The sequence below is a fragment of the Sclerotinia sclerotiorum genome, genomic scaffold (assembly GCF_000146945.2).
Source record: "Sclerotinia sclerotiorum 1980 UF-70 scaffold_28 genomic scaffold, whole genome shotgun sequence".
NCBI classification, from domain to species: domain Eukaryota; kingdom Fungi; phylum Ascomycota; class Leotiomycetes; order Helotiales; family Sclerotiniaceae; genus Sclerotinia; species Sclerotinia sclerotiorum.
The window spans coordinates 286,664-301,828 of NW_001820808.1; the positions used below are offsets into that span (position 1 = coordinate 286,664).

The 15,165-nt window shown below is 40.8% G+C and overlaps 4 protein-coding genes across 4 annotated transcripts; 3 read left to right on the forward strand and 1 right to left on the reverse strand.

Annotated features, from left to right (window-relative positions):
- Window positions 1-659: 659 nt before the first annotated feature.
- Window positions 660-1,975, reverse strand: SS1G_14007 (predicted protein; the record flags this gene model as incomplete). Its single annotated transcript, XM_001585097.1, has 6 exons — window positions 660-664; window positions 824-866; window positions 1,122-1,162; window positions 1,308-1,337; window positions 1,515-1,657; window positions 1,722-1,975. The coding sequence occupies 6 exons, from the start codon at window positions 1,973-1,975 to the stop codon at window positions 660-662; spliced, it is 516 nt and encodes a 171-aa protein (XP_001585147.1).
- Window positions 1,976-4,340: 2,365 nt separating this feature from the next.
- Window positions 4,341-5,806, forward strand: SS1G_14008 (hypothetical protein; the record flags this gene model as incomplete). The annotated part of the gene is made up of 5 exons (XM_001585098.1): window positions 4,341-4,441; window positions 4,512-4,563; window positions 4,613-4,748; window positions 4,865-5,503; window positions 5,586-5,806. 5 exons carry the CDS (start codon window positions 4,341-4,343, stop codon window positions 5,804-5,806), a joined length of 1,149 nt encoding a protein of 382 aa, XP_001585148.1.
- A 1,605-nt stretch (window positions 5,807-7,411) lies between these two features.
- SS1G_14009 (hypothetical protein) lies at window positions 7,412-10,084 on the forward strand (the record flags this gene model as incomplete). Its single annotated transcript, XM_001585099.1, has 5 exons — window positions 7,412-7,532; window positions 7,599-7,694; window positions 7,741-8,414; window positions 8,464-9,457; window positions 9,516-10,084. 5 exons carry the CDS (start codon window positions 7,412-7,414, stop codon window positions 10,082-10,084), a joined length of 2,454 nt encoding a protein of 817 aa, XP_001585149.1.
- Window positions 10,085-13,818: 3,734 nt separating this feature from the next.
- SS1G_14010 (predicted protein) lies at window positions 13,819-15,077 on the forward strand (the record flags this gene model as incomplete). The annotated part of the gene is made up of 3 exons (XM_001585100.1): window positions 13,819-13,926; window positions 14,329-14,514; window positions 14,568-15,077. The coding sequence occupies 3 exons, from the start codon at window positions 13,819-13,821 to the stop codon at window positions 15,075-15,077; spliced, it is 804 nt and encodes a 267-aa protein (XP_001585150.1).
- Window positions 15,078-15,165: the final 88 nt, after the last annotated feature.

Consider the following 15,165-nt stretch of genomic DNA (forward strand, 5'->3'; position numbering starts at 1 on the left):
TCAAGAAATGGTCCACGGTAGTGGTTATAAAAACATCCACTGTTGTGGGTAAAGGTACCGAGCTGATTGAAGTCACCGTGCTGGTGGTCTCATATATTGATACATCGGTCTTCGTAGTGGTTTCCCATAACGTGTAGTTGTTTATGACAGTCACGGGATAAGATGAGGTGACTATCACATCTTGGGTAGTTGTGTATGTCGTAGGTTGATATACCGTTGTTGGTAAGTAATCAGTTGTACTTGATGTTACTGTGGCAGTCGCGTAATCCGTTGTGCTGCTAGTGATGAGAGAGGTGAAAGTTGTTGAGGAATAAGATGTAATTGTCGTGACAGACCCACTAATAGTCTTGGTTATCAAAACGGGATAAAACTCCGTGCATGTGGTTGTAATGGTTTTAAATTTTGTTTTTGTGTGGTCCTGAGTAGTTGTAGTAGTGAAACTAGAGGTGTGTCGCTCAGTAGTTGTCAGGGTAATGTACTTTGTTATTGTAATTGGGTATCCATAGCTGTTTATTAGAGTTGTTGTATACGGGATTGAAGTCGTAATAACATTAGTCAATATGGTAGTCTGCCAAATGAAGCTCGTGGTAGTCTCCTCGTCAGTAATAGTGTTAGTTAGAGTTGTTAGATCCACCTCGGTCGCAGTGAAATTGTAGTTTTTAGTCTAGTATGACAGTTAGTACGACAAACTTGAGGACTTTCTGAAGAGTTAAATACCGTAGTAACGAGAGCTGTTTCGGTAAAGTTAGCTGCAGAGGTGTCGGTCTATTTGTAATTCTAATATCAGCTCTAGGAAGGTTTGACTATGGCCTAAAATACTTACGACAGTAAAAACGTCCGTCAGGGTCGTAGTCACGGAGATTACACTGGGAACACTAATGCCGAGATATTAGCAAATCTTCTAGATAACTATTTTTGAGAAGAGTTGAAAGTAGCTTATCATTATGATTCTTTGCTTCTCCTTCTACATGACCATTGACCTTAGACCGTCGAGCCCAGCAACGGACAATTGCCACGCCTTATAGAAGAAGGAATGATATCATAAACCTTAGCTAATACCGAAATTGGCATAATTGTGCCAAGGAATTAAGGACTGAATATGTGAAGCTTGGTTTACTCACGTTGTTGTGAAGGACTCTGTCTCTGTAGTCTTCTCCGTGATCTATTGCATGTTAGCTGCTATACTTCTTCACGATGATGGGGGACGTACAGTTTGGTTAGCATTTTTATAACCACCGACGGTTTTAGTTATCTAGCAGCGCGTCAGGAACTGAGCCATGGTGAATGGGATGCAAACCGGAACTTACAGTCTGATCTTGAGTGACCCTCTCCGTGATCTAAAGTCCATTAACAAATCGACCCTCAAAGTCCTAAAAAAGCCACACTCACTGTCGTTACTCCATAAGAATATCCGCCACTCGGGATGGTGCTCGCGGTGATAGTGACCGTCTCAGTAACCTTTCCATAGTCAATCGAGTGCCACTTTCCATGCTTAGCATTGTGCGGAAACTCACTGTAGTACCAGGCCCATAGCCACCCCCAATAGTTGTAGTAATTGTCTGTGTAGTCTGATTTCTGGTTAATGATAGTTTTTAGGTTTGCGTAAAATTGCTCACGTTTTGATTTTGATAGACTGTTGATGTAGAGATTGAGACGACTGTAGTTGGTTTGCTAAATCATATTAGTATTTCTTAACTGTGCTATTGCCGGCAGAAACTCACTCAATCGTAGTAGTTTCCCAATACGTAGCCGTCGACACAGAAACTGAAGTTGACGTAACAGTTTCTGTGGGATAAGATCCATACCCATCACTTGGTGATGTGACAGTAACAGTCTTTGGTTCGCACGTTGAAGGAAGCCCGTTTCCATCTGATGTTACTGGAGTCACGATCGCCGTGGTTGTATTCCAATATTCTCCTTGTGCCACTCCGATTAACCCTGCTATTAGTACTCCGATTCGAGTTTTGGAGACCATTGTGAAATGCCGTCCTGTAGATTCGAGATAACGATGGTGTAGATGACAGCAATTATGCTGAAATCGTTTCAACGAGCGAAAAAAGAAGACGACAGTTACTGCTTCTGGTTTGGGGAACGATTGACTGCAGGTATCTGTATAGTAGTTGATGTGCCTGACTATAATATACGACCAAAGTGCATCAGCTCTAAGGCTGAAGTTCCGAAAACTCCAATCGAAGCGATTTATAGCCAATCAAGAAGGCAATTCAGAAGTCTCACGGCCAGATATTTGGCAATGTAACCTTGGGAGATTTCCGAAGCCGTGCAGATAGGCCACGAGCAAGAGAGACAAGTAAAACGAGAGGAAGGTCTAAATGATAGATATTGTTGTGATGGAGAAAATTCTCGAAACGGAAAAGAGCTAGGGGACCCTAGACATGAGGATCTACGAAAACACCACTTTACCTTGCCAATCCACTTTGGATATTAAAAATTCGTGATATGAGAAACACGCAGGGCCAAGGGAGAGAATAAAATGGAAGGATAGTGCATGGACAAGCTCCGGGGTCTTGTGGTAATTTGAGAAATAGACATGGAAGATCATCTTCTGTCTTACTCCAAAAGACGTGAGCCTCAATAGGACAACACATTTTTACTGTACCTGTTGTACATACCCTTGACTGAACATCAAGCATGCGATAGGCGATCCCTGCATTGCTGTCATCCAACCAAAATGACATGCATCTTGGCAAGCTGATCTACATAGTATCAACTCTTTGGATGACAAGAATAGCGAGGATAGAGATTGCATGTCACTACATGATATCGGAGCAAGAAAAGCGTGCCGTTCATGTCCTTTCCCTTCGGGAAAATCTTCCGTACGACGGATTGTCCACTTTCTCTGCAGAAGCGAGGAAGAGGAAATGCTAGATGAAAGAGGCGTAAGCAGATGGGGAATAAAAAAGTTTTTTTACTGTTGGAAAGTAAAAGATCCCGGGCACCCTCCTTGCCAGATTACTGCAGGTAGGTCCGTTTCGGGGGCCATCCCGTGTAGCTGGGTAGTTTGGCTATGGCTAATCAAGTGAACCATGGAGACATTTTTGTCTGCTGTCAAAAGATCCTGCAAGACGGTTGAATTAAAAATTGACAGGTGACGAACAGTGATAAGAGGCTGAGTGGCGGTGGGGAATATGTTTTTGTTCCTTTGGTGGAAGATTGCTTATCTGGTAGCCAGGTAGGTGGTGGTGAGTACATCAACAGAAAAGCTGATCTTGAGGCTGCAATAGTCTACTTATTTATCCACTCTTCCACATATACTTGCATTCTTCCTCATGGTTGCTCAAAATGCGAGCGGGTATGCAGGTGATTTGATGACATACGAAGAGATATCTGGGTAGAAATGGAAGAAAGAAGCCGAGAGGGAATCGTAGGAAGGTCAGTCGTATGAAGGGTCGTATGGAGGGTTGTATGGAGGGTCGTATGAGTTCGAGAAAAGGAAGAGGTGGTTGGTGAGAGATGCAGTGAGTGGAGAAGTGGCTTTTAGTGCAAAAGATATGATTGACGTGATTGGTCAATGGGGAATTACTATCGTTATCATTGGAGGATGAGATAAAATATGGATAGCCCCGCTTAAGCAGCACCTTTTCCGTAGGATTCATTCAGTAAAGCAGCTCCATGGGCAAATCATCTTCAATTCTATTCCAACCTCATCATTCGTTGATTTGTTGATTCGCAAACACAACCTTTTCATCAATATCCTCGTATCCTTCTACCACTCTTTCACCACACATTTCACCATCTTTGCATACTCCCCAGTAGAAAATGATTACCTACAACAGTGATCCATTCCTTTTTCGATACATCACAGCTTATCTTTCCAAATGCTTACTCGTACATCACAGTACTAAGTAAATCGATCAATTGCTTGATATTATAAGATTTTTATTCTTAATTATTACAATATATAAGATCTTACTACCTAGGTACACTCAAAATCGAGAGAGCCTCATGATATACTCAGATTGTTGTGCTTGCTTGCCCATAAGTAACATTAAGTCTTATTGTTCTGTAACCTTAGTTCTTCCAACATTACCTAAGTAGGTACTAGTAATGTATTACCCCACTTCACGGACAAACCACTGAACGGGTCAAATCCCCGCCATTTACTCATTTTTGCGGAGTAAGCAATCAATCACCTCACGAGCAACCAGAAGTGGAAGGAACTTATTAATTAATAAAAAAAACAAACCTTGGAAGAACACATAGGTAAGATTACTTGATATTTATTTTTTATTGGAAAGAAAAAAAAAAAAAAAACCATTTTCCTTCTGCAGCATCAACTTCTGTACATATTTTTGGCGTTACCTTAATTCCAAAAAAGAAATATGCCAGAAAAGATCCTTGATGATATCTCTCATAGAAGATTCAACCCATTGCGGGGTACTTGGCTTCTGGTTTCCCCTCATCGAACCAAGAGACCATGGCAGTAAGTTCCAAAGTCTTTCCTCAAAATACAAAAGCATTCATGCCGTACGAATTGCTAACATACATAAAAGAGGACAACAAGAAGCCGCTTCGAAGATTACCCTCCCTGAATATGATCCCGCGGTATGCCGAAATTTCCGAATTTGATACCGAAGACTGATTTATCTCAAAGTGTTACTTGTGTCCAGGAAATAAACGAGCACAAGGAGATTCAAACCCGCAGTACAAAGATACTTTTGTTTTCGTAAATGATTATAGCGCGGTCAAGGAGGTTCAAGCTGAATATGCGCAAGATGGGGAGTCAAAAGGTCCGTTTTGTCTTGCCATTCTATCATTTCAGGCCTCTTCCCTTCCCCTTCCTTGGAGAGTTGTCCCTCTTTTAACAAACTAAGACGAGATCTGACAAATTGCGTCAATATTCTAGACCTTTCAAACATCCTTCTACGGGCCGAACCCGTAACAGGAAAATGCTACGTCTTAACCTTCTCCCCCTCGCACAACCTCACTCTCGCAGACCTCACTCCTGCTCAGATTCTTCCGGTCATTCAAACATGGACAGAGATTTACGCCGCACATCTATCTCCCTCCTCACCTCTTGCGAGCGTTGCCCAACCTACCACTCTTGCACCATCAGGCCACGATGTTGGAGCGCCAAATCAACAATACAAATGGATGCAAATCTTTGAAAATAAGGGTGCCGCAATGGGTTGTTCAAATCCACATCCTCATGGACAAATTTGGACTACTACCGGATTACCGGAAGAGCCTGCTTCTGAACTCGTGAATCTTCTTAAATACCGCCAGGAAAACTCTGGTCGTCATTTACTGGAAGATTACGTGAAGCTTGAAATGGAGAAAGAAGAAAGAATCGTGTTTCAAAATGAGAGCTTCTTGGTAGTGTGTCCATGGTGGGCTACATGGCCATTTGAGGTTATGATCATCAGCAAGACTCACAAGAGAGGTCTCGTTGATTTGAACGACGAGGAGAAGTTAGGATTTGCCGAGGCCATTGCAGAGGTCACAAGGAGATATGACAATTTGTTCGAGACGAGCTTTCCTTACAGTAAGTTATCCCTTTCTTGCTGTAAATTCATCAAAGTTTCCTTTCCTCACGCGTAGAATATCTTGGGCTAACAAACAAACAGGTTCCGGTATCCACCAAGCTCCATTAGAGGGTACCGAAGCAGAGATCAATGCCTCCTACTTGCATATGCATTTCTATCCTCCTCTTCTCAGAAGTGCAACGGTCAGAAAATTCTTAGTTGGCTATGAGTTGATGGCCGAACCACAAAGAGATATCACCCCAGAGCAGGCTGCTGCTAAACTAAGAGATTGTGGCGGAGAATTGTACAGAAAGAATTTGTAAAGGCTTAGACAGGGGAATGGTTCATTGACGTTTGAGCTCGAGATTAGAAATACACATAAAACTTGAGGGGATTTAAAAAATTAGACTCGATCAACGGGTAATATTATATATATCCTCTGTCATCAACTTTATGCAGGTTGTCACCTGAAATGGGATACCTCGACGCTGCCCCTGCAAGATCAGTAAGTATATTTTGAGCTATTCTAGAAGTCATTCAGGTTCATCCCAATGATACCAAGCAGTCTTGAGGCTTTTAGAGTTCAGAGCTAAGGGTTGCGTATAGGGCTTTAGCGTTGTGATTAGCTGAAGGTAGAGAAACTGGGCTAGCAGAGATGTATACATCATATATCAAAGTAAAGAGACAGCAGTGAATTGCAATTGGAAACTGTACGAGTCAAAACGTGAGAATATGTCTAGTATAAATACAGTAAATAAAATCCGAAGTCTGAATTCAATTCAGATAGAATTGAACTAGCTAATTATTAACTTACATGAAATTTATGTATTAGTGAGGTGGAATGATGGTCTAGCCAGATGATTACCTTATTAGGTTTAACCCATTTATCTTATCAGGCGAATTTCTTATCCACTAGTAGCTTGACAACCCACGTCAGGCAAAGAGAGGATACTAAAGAAAGACGCAGTAAGCAACGAGGAAGATTGTTACGTTCCCTTCCTACTTTCGCAATCTTAACTTCAGAGGGAATTTTGTGCCGAACCATATGATTCTGGCCAGCATCAACATTTTTTCCCACTTCAATGCATCGTTACACTACGGAGACCGAGTAGGCAAATTGCCGCTATCATTCTCGGCTTTTTTTGAACCCTATGATCCAGCAACTACCCATGAGACACAAAAATGTGTTTTCCTCCTAAAACCAACTCAAAAACTAACTACCTTCTGCTGTCTAATGTTCTGACACATTGAACGCCCCGTTCGTATTGGACGTGAAGACATGCAGGTCATATTTATATCTTCTTGAACCTACCTAGGTAGGTACTTTTCGTTGGGTACGATAGACGTCGGATGGGTTTGCGTTGGCATCAGCTGAATCTTTTTCTAGACACACAAGGCTGATGGTCTGCAGGGGACGATTAAGGCTAAGTCCCAATCTGGATCAATATTCTATACCTTGTCAAATCGTTCGTTAAGCTCCCTGCTGTTGCAGTATGCAAGTACAAGCATTCAGCCCACCAGTCTTCAGTCGAGCTGCGTTAATCTACCCAAAGCGGGCATTTTCATGAGAGGTCACTGAAGCCGATGGGAGGGTCGCATTTGCTTTTCCGTGCGTGTACATTGATTGATGCTGCAGTCAGAAGAATTGACATCTTTGGACACCGAGTTCTTGCTCGTTCTCAATGAAAGTCAGGCATTAAAGTCACAGCATCCCCGATTTCGGTGGCGGAAGTGGCAAGTATTTTTTATCGGCCTTCATTGGTGAACCTTGTCAACGGACGTCCTAGTGGGAAGAGAAAAGTTTCGTGCAGGTACGGTACATTCACGATTCAAGAAGTTGGTTTGCGATGCGCCGAGCCTCTTCACTCTTCATTCTTAAGGCCACCACGGAAAGAAGGGTTTGAAACCTTCATAATTGATAATTCATAATGATTCAGGCGCGTCTAATCTACTGGATTGGAGCCTTCGTCCCACTATGCTGGGGTCAAGAAGCGGGATGGATTCTGGATCAGGTAAATGCAACGATGTGTTACTGGACATCTCCTCGAGGTATGTCTTTGCAAGAAGTTCTATTGTTTGAAATATTTGCGTTGAAATAGCAACTGACAATACTAGCTGCTGTGGTGCGAGATACATTTTATCTAGATGGAGGACAACTATTTTGGGAGCCTGGCTTGAGTGATGGGTCATACGCTACTCCTGTTGCTGATGGTAAGTACTAATGCTAGATTCTCTTACTGTACTCATTATCTGCAAGGAAATCCTCTTGGACTCGTATATCTTCTCAACTTTAACACTTCCTTTCATATATCCGACAATGTTAGTACTATCTTTAGTACTATATCCAAGGCGCCGAATGGGGGATCCGCCAGCAATCTGGGACCAAATTATGTTGATGGAGCAATGTTTGCGAATGATTTTGAATGGTACACATATGGCGGAATGTTGGTTTTCACAGATGCCTTCTCTTCACCAGACGAAGATTCCGCTATATCATACGAAGTCTATACGGATGGTACTCCCGGCAAGCAATTCTTCCAAAACTTTGAGCAGATTAAACTACCAACAAACTTAACAAGATATGTTACCTATGGAGGAGCCGTCAGTATTCCATCTGAAAATCTAGGATACTACTTTTCAGGATACAGAGCCGCAGACTTTGGGGATATTTATAATGATCCGGGCATAAAAAATGCATCCTACCTAGCAAACGTGACATCTCAAACTTTGATCAGTGTTGATATGACGAGTCAAACCTCGTCAAAGTGGTATAACGAGTCTTTACCGTCGACTGTTCCGGGCCGTGCTAATCCTGAGATTGCCTGGATTCCAGTTTCGGAGCAGGGAATACTAGTCGCAGTTGGTGGAGTCATTGATCCTACCTATGCTAGTATTACCCAAGCAAACAATCAATCTATTAATGCCCAAAGTGTAAGTTGTTAGTTCACCACCATAGGAGATAGTTATTGATTGTCGATAGAGCCAAATCAGTCCAGGTTTCATGAGGACGGTTTCCATCTACGACATTTCCAAGAAAGTTTGGTACGAACAAGAAACAACTGGAAGTTCTCCTGGTGCTTTGACCCAAGGATGCACTGTGGTTGCCTCTGCCGAAGATGGTTCAAGTCACAATATATATTGGTATGGAGGTTATGACGGCATTCATATTACACAACCCTTCTCGGATGATGTATATGTTCTTTCGATACCCTCATTCATATGGACAAAGGTTTACACTGGTAACAGTACTCATGGTCGGGCTGGACATAAATGTGCCAAGCCATACCCAGATCAAATGGTTGTTGTAGGTGGCTACACTTCGCTGAGTGGCTACATACCAAAATGCCTTGAAGGTGGTATGATCCAAATATTCAATCTGAGTGATCCTCAATGGCTGGATTCATATGACCCTCTGGTTTGGAGCAATTATACTGTACCTAGCCAGGTTGTTTCCGTTATTGGGGGTTCCGGGACTGGTAGCGCTACACAAACCGCACCTTCAGGCGGATTCGCAAATTCAAGTATGACAGAACTTCTAGGGACTGCCTACAACACAACCAAGATCACTAATTGGTACCCATACACACCAGCTTCATCCACTCCTACCAACAACCGAACAACGCTGCTTCCTTCAGCGGTTGCTGCTAAATCAGGAACGCCTGCATATCTTGGACCTGTTTTAGGTGTAGTTCTGGGTCTTTTCTTCATCACACTTCTCATCTTAGCCTTCATAATATATCGGCGTCGCAAGATTTTTGGACTTTCAAGATCAGAACGACAAAGCGAAGCTGGAACTATGACTGAAAATCGTCGACGGACTCTTCGCTGGCTTTATGCTACACCTAGAGATGCAAAAGCTCCTACAGTCACCACAGATGAAACAGAGCTGAATGCGATATCCTCAGAAGCTGATACTGATTACACACGCGTATTTGCTGAGATGCCTGGTGATACTCAATTTCACGAAATGGACGGTATGTATTCCCTCGCCTCTTAATCCTCATTCCAAATCTCTGATCTATCCTCACTTAGATACATCCCGTCCCTCCGAACTCCACAACACGGGCTTTGTATTTACATCCCCCAAGTCTAACGTCTGGAATAATATTTCCAGCGTTCAAACCCCCATCGCCCATTCCCCATCCGCTAGCTCCAATCGCTCTCAAGCCAGTACCGTGTCACGAACCTCGGGTCTAAGACCATCTCCTATCTCTCCCGCGCGTGCAGATAGTTTAACACTTAATGAACAAGCGGGAGATACGTCGAGAGACCGGATTCATAGTGATCTTAGTAGCGTGGCAGAAAGTGATAGGGGCCATTTGAGACAAATTAGTGATACAAGCGTGAGTGTAGATGGAGATTATGGAAACCCCCCAATGCCAGATATACAGGTTGAGAGACCGAATGATGATGAGCATGGATTTGAACGTGGGCCATTTGAGAGACCTGGGATAGTTAGCCCGTTGACGCCACCGCAGGGAGTGGGCGAGGGTAGACACCATTATTTTGGTCCGGATAGTGTCGGTGCCGGTAGTATGCATAATGCACAGGTGGCTGATACGAGGAGGAAGAGTAATTTTGAGGAAAATTTGGATGATTAAAATGGTGTTTGTAAGTAGGTAGGTACATATTGTTAATCTTTCTGAGAGAAAGAAATGTTACGAATTATGACGGCTTATGAATTGGATTGGATGAAGTACCAAATGGCAAGGCCGGCGGCAAGGGCGTCATTGAAGGTCATTGTGTACAGTCGTTACAGTTTTAAGATTACATCTCATCATCACTTCATGTATACACGTTCGTATTAAGATTAAAATATTTGGTTTTAGTTTCTAGGTTTCTAATTTTATTCCCTTTCAATCCATTTCATGTACTCCGTAAAGAACATATAAATCCCATTAAATTCAGTTAAATAGGTAATTAATTCAAAAATTAAATCAGTGATTCTTCTCGTATTGTTATCTTATCTTATAAAAATTAAGTTCTTATATTAAGGTTGATTATAGTATTATTATTAGTCTTTGACTGACTGACTGACTGTCTGTCTGTCTGTCTTCGGATAAATGATATTTTTCCGTCCTGTTGGATGATAGATGATAGATTAGAGATTAGAGACTAGTTTTCTTCATAAATCAAAGAAAGCTACTAGGTAGGTTTAGCTTTTAAAGCACATCCATCCATAGTAGCATTAATGTGATTTGCGTATTGTAATGTCATATCATATAATATAAGTCTTAGATTGTTGTTCCTTCTCAATACAATACCAATAACTAAGAGTAGGTACATAACAGAAAACTAGCCCTACATTTCAGCTCAGGTACAGTAGGTTACCCGCTTTCTGGAAAATTTCTGATCGATCGGATCTAAAGCTTTAAGTTCTAACAGTGGACTAACTCATAAGGCTCTTGTATGAACTATATATGTATATATTAGATACCCCTAAAAGAAACGAGAAAATTCTTCATATAGTATAGATAGCTAGCTGCACGCTATCGCGATCTCGGATCTCGGATCTTGGATCTTTGGCTTTTGATCAGAAGGTATGTATGGCCCATGGATTAGGAGGTAAGTGATGGGATGGAAGTACATACAGTAGTTCAAATAAAACTAAACTAAGATTACCACACCTCACCCACACACACCATTTGAAGAATTGATTTTATATATAAGCTTACCTATGTATGTGTGTGTCACTAAATGTAATATTTCTCTACTTCTACTCTAGTATATTTGCATCCAATAGTGTAATTTTGCTCTTGATCTTTGCTCTGTTTCTTCCGGGAAAAGTAGTACAGTAGTACAATTTGTCGGTATTGGATTTTTGCATTAGTTTCTGCAGTTTCTGCAGGTTTGGTGATTTTGTCTTTGTTTGTTTATTTGTTTAATGGTGTGTGGTTGGATGGCTGGATGGATGGATGGATAATGTAGGAGGCATTCAATACAGAGGTATGGAGTATTATGTATGTGTAGGTATGTGTATGTGTGTATTAATCCGGAAGTAAGATTATATAAACCTTATAAATTATTTAGAAATAATATATATTCCCGCTGTTTGCGCTATTCTCTTTCTCCCTCTGTGCGAACGTTTCTTAGGTTGAAGAGATGTAAGCAGTACTATGTCGATCTAGATATTGTAGATCTTTGTCTAAAGGTTAGCTGGGCAGGGGGGAAAGGCGGGTGGGAATGTGAGATGGTGTTGTAGGAGAGGAGAGGAATAGATGGATATGTACAGGGATTGATTGCTCGGATGAACGGTTTGGGTGTGGTTTGCGATATTGGGTTGGGATTGGGGTTGGGGCTGGGCTTTGGACTTGGGAGGTGTGGTAGCATTATGAAAGAGTAGGATTTGGCATGTGATATGTAACCTTGTTTATCTCGAGGTTGGAAATCAATACTCCGTACTCAATTACAGCGGTTCTTTAGTAAGCGAATTTGAACTCGAGATGATTTGATTAGATGTGATGGTTTTGCAGTCATATTGTAGATTAGAGTTAAGGTTAATAATCGTGTGGTGTGTTGTTTGAAGTTCGCTTACTGCTTTGAATTTGTATAATTATACTAACCAGTAGAATGAGGATGTGGATATAGATAGCTAGCTGTTGTTTAACTTCTTGGATATTATAAGATTTTATATTTTGACTTCTTGATATATTGTCTACTATATTATTAAGTAGTTTCATCATAAAAATATTACGAGGTTTGCTGTCTAGATCATGTGGAAGTGCTCTAGGCTCTCGAGGTGGTAATAACTTTCTTGTCTTGCAAAGATTTAAGTAACTCCTTATATATATTTGAAATTATTACTATATAATTAGTCTTTTGTATGTAGGATATGTAACACGGAATGACTTACACAGGGAATAGTGGGAAGCTGATAGGGCAGAACTGAGGTAATATTGGTCTAGTGTATTAATCACTCTTCATCTAAGTTCTACGGAAGTACGAAGCTCTCCTACAGAGAGCTTCTCAATCTAGTCCCAATAGGACTAGTGCCCTGTGCACGTGCTACGCAGGAACTATTCATTTTAACATATAATATATAATCTTTTATATTGAAATACTAGTATCAATACTAGTGGTTTATATAATAAATTCCTATTAATATTATTATTTAAGGATTTTTCAAAATTAATAATAAAAGACTACCTTGATATCCCCCTCATTCACAGCTTACATCAAGTATCATATGTATATGAGCACGATTATTAGTTCTTTATTTACTTATTTCCAAGATCATTTATCTGTAAGTAGTGAAAAGCATTAACAGCTAGGTATGACTGATGGTCGTTGCTCCTAGTTGTTGATCGATATAATTTAACACCTTGCTAACTTTGCCTCAATGCTAAAAGTTGCTAGTCAACAGAAATTTTATTGCATGATCTTACTTCGAGTTTTAAAATTATACCATGGATTTAAGGTAGGTATTTGTGGGGTGGAGGAGAAAAGAGTGATTGTGCTTCTCGTGCTACTACTTCGACTGGAAAGCTCAAAGAGGTCGCTCGCAACGTTGATTTTGCTCGAAGAGTGGGGATAAGAAAACGGAGAAGAATGAGGAATTTGGGGAGCCTCATTTTTTGGTCAATTTTTGAAGGGGAAAAGAGGTACAGAAAGAAATACAGTAGAGTTTTGCAAGGAAAGAAGAAAAAGAGCTTCTGATTCTCTCTTACTATTCTTTGCTTTACACTTTCCTCCATCCCACAATACTTCCCTGCTATTCTACATATTCACTCTTTGACATAGAAATTCAGCTCATCTACTTCCTTGCTTCTACTCTTTCATTTTCATTTTTACTTCCCACAATACCTTTTTCAACTTTGATAACCTTATGGGCTGGTATTTTCAATTTAAACTACTCAAGTCACTCTGTTATATTCAAATCATTTCTCATTTAGCAATCACCTCTGTTCGGTCTAATACTGAAAACTTTCCTGTTACATCTTGTAGCATAAGGGAAGTTAGTGTGTTAAAGTCCATTGGCCGTTGTCCAGACAAGTAACCTTATTATCCCTACAGTATAAACTTTACTAACATCATTATCCAAGCATTAGTTTTTTGTGTCTATCAAATCATAATCCAATTTAGTATCCACCCATAATCATTAAACCATATCTGTCAAAGTTTCGTACTGTAAATCACTCTCTGCTATGTTAACAAACATATTAACAAACCTGTTAAAAGAAGCACTTTGCTTTTGTAAATCGCACAACCCATTTCCCTCATAATACACACAACTGTCTTCAAGCTCAATTTGCCTTTAACAACAACTCAATCTTCTAATTTGCCTTCAGTCTGAGAGTTAAACCAAGGAATTCTTGACTTCTGTTGGCCGTCTAGCATGGAAATGGAGAGCCAATCTGAGCGAAAATGCTTAGTAAAGGTTTCAACGGAGGAAACAAGTTCTCAAAAATCCATATCAAAGAGAAAAAGATCACAAGATTCCGCAGTAAGTTCTATTATCAATTTATTAAGGATGTGGAATCTGCCTAAAAATATCCAAACCGGCGCGCATCTTCCTTATTCCCCATCTTCCCTGTCCTACAAATAAGCTCACCACATCCTCTAGAAGCTATACTAATGCTCTACAGGATGGAATAAACACTAGTAACTCCAATCTACCTAAAAGGGCACTCACCATGGATCCACCCACAGTTACAAGATCAAGCCCGGCAGAAAAATGTTATCTAGAGTTACAAGCATGTTTCAAAACCGTTGACAGACATTTCAAAAAGCTCGCCGCAATTGACGACATTATAGAGGATGTCCTTAACAAACATCGTAAGTTATTAGTGAGTGTTACTATTCAAATAATGCCATGAATATCAACGCTAATATTTGTCCCTTATAGGATGATAACATGGACAACTTCAGGAATGATTTTCCAGAAATGACTGAACTTGTGTGGATTGACTTTTTGAGAGCTGCCTCGAAAAATCAACTTCTTGACCAGTTAGATGGCTGTCGCAAGGAGCATGAGATTATTTCCATGGATTCTCGGAAGAAGCTCGTGGAGATGATTGAGAAATTAAAGAATGTTCGTTCATCACTTGGCTACATAACATGAGTACATCCACTGACATTCATTAGGAGCATCCAAATCTTAAGCCTCAAAACAGTAACATTTATGTTGCCGGTCATGCAGATTCCGCCATTACTGATGACGAGCAGTTGGCTGCATACTTCGCAAATCGTTCGCCCAAGGAGGTTGCCAAGGACTACAAGCTATTGCCAAGATTTAGAATAACAAGGTGTGAGGAGATCCATTCCAGGGCTGAGCTTCCTCCGGCACATAGAGCTTCGATCGAGGGTGCACGACGATTCCCTGACCATCTGGGTCTCATCTCATATGATACAGCAGGTGTTATACATAAGATAAGGAATCCACAAAGTAGAAGGGACAATGACAGTTTTTGTGCCACCTTGGATGATATCTGGATCTACAATGAGACGAGGAAAAAATACGAGCCACATTCAAATCAACAGATCTTTCACAATGCTTTCCAGCTTGAGTATTATCGAATGCAAAGGAGAAAAATAATCTATGTCGAAATTTCAGAGGAAGACCTGCCGAATAAAAGTCGCTCAACACAAACTTAAGGCCTTTGAATTCGTTTGGATCCATCTCAGTAACTGAACTATGAAATCACTTGAGAACATGTTGACCATCTATCTGACCCTGGGGATA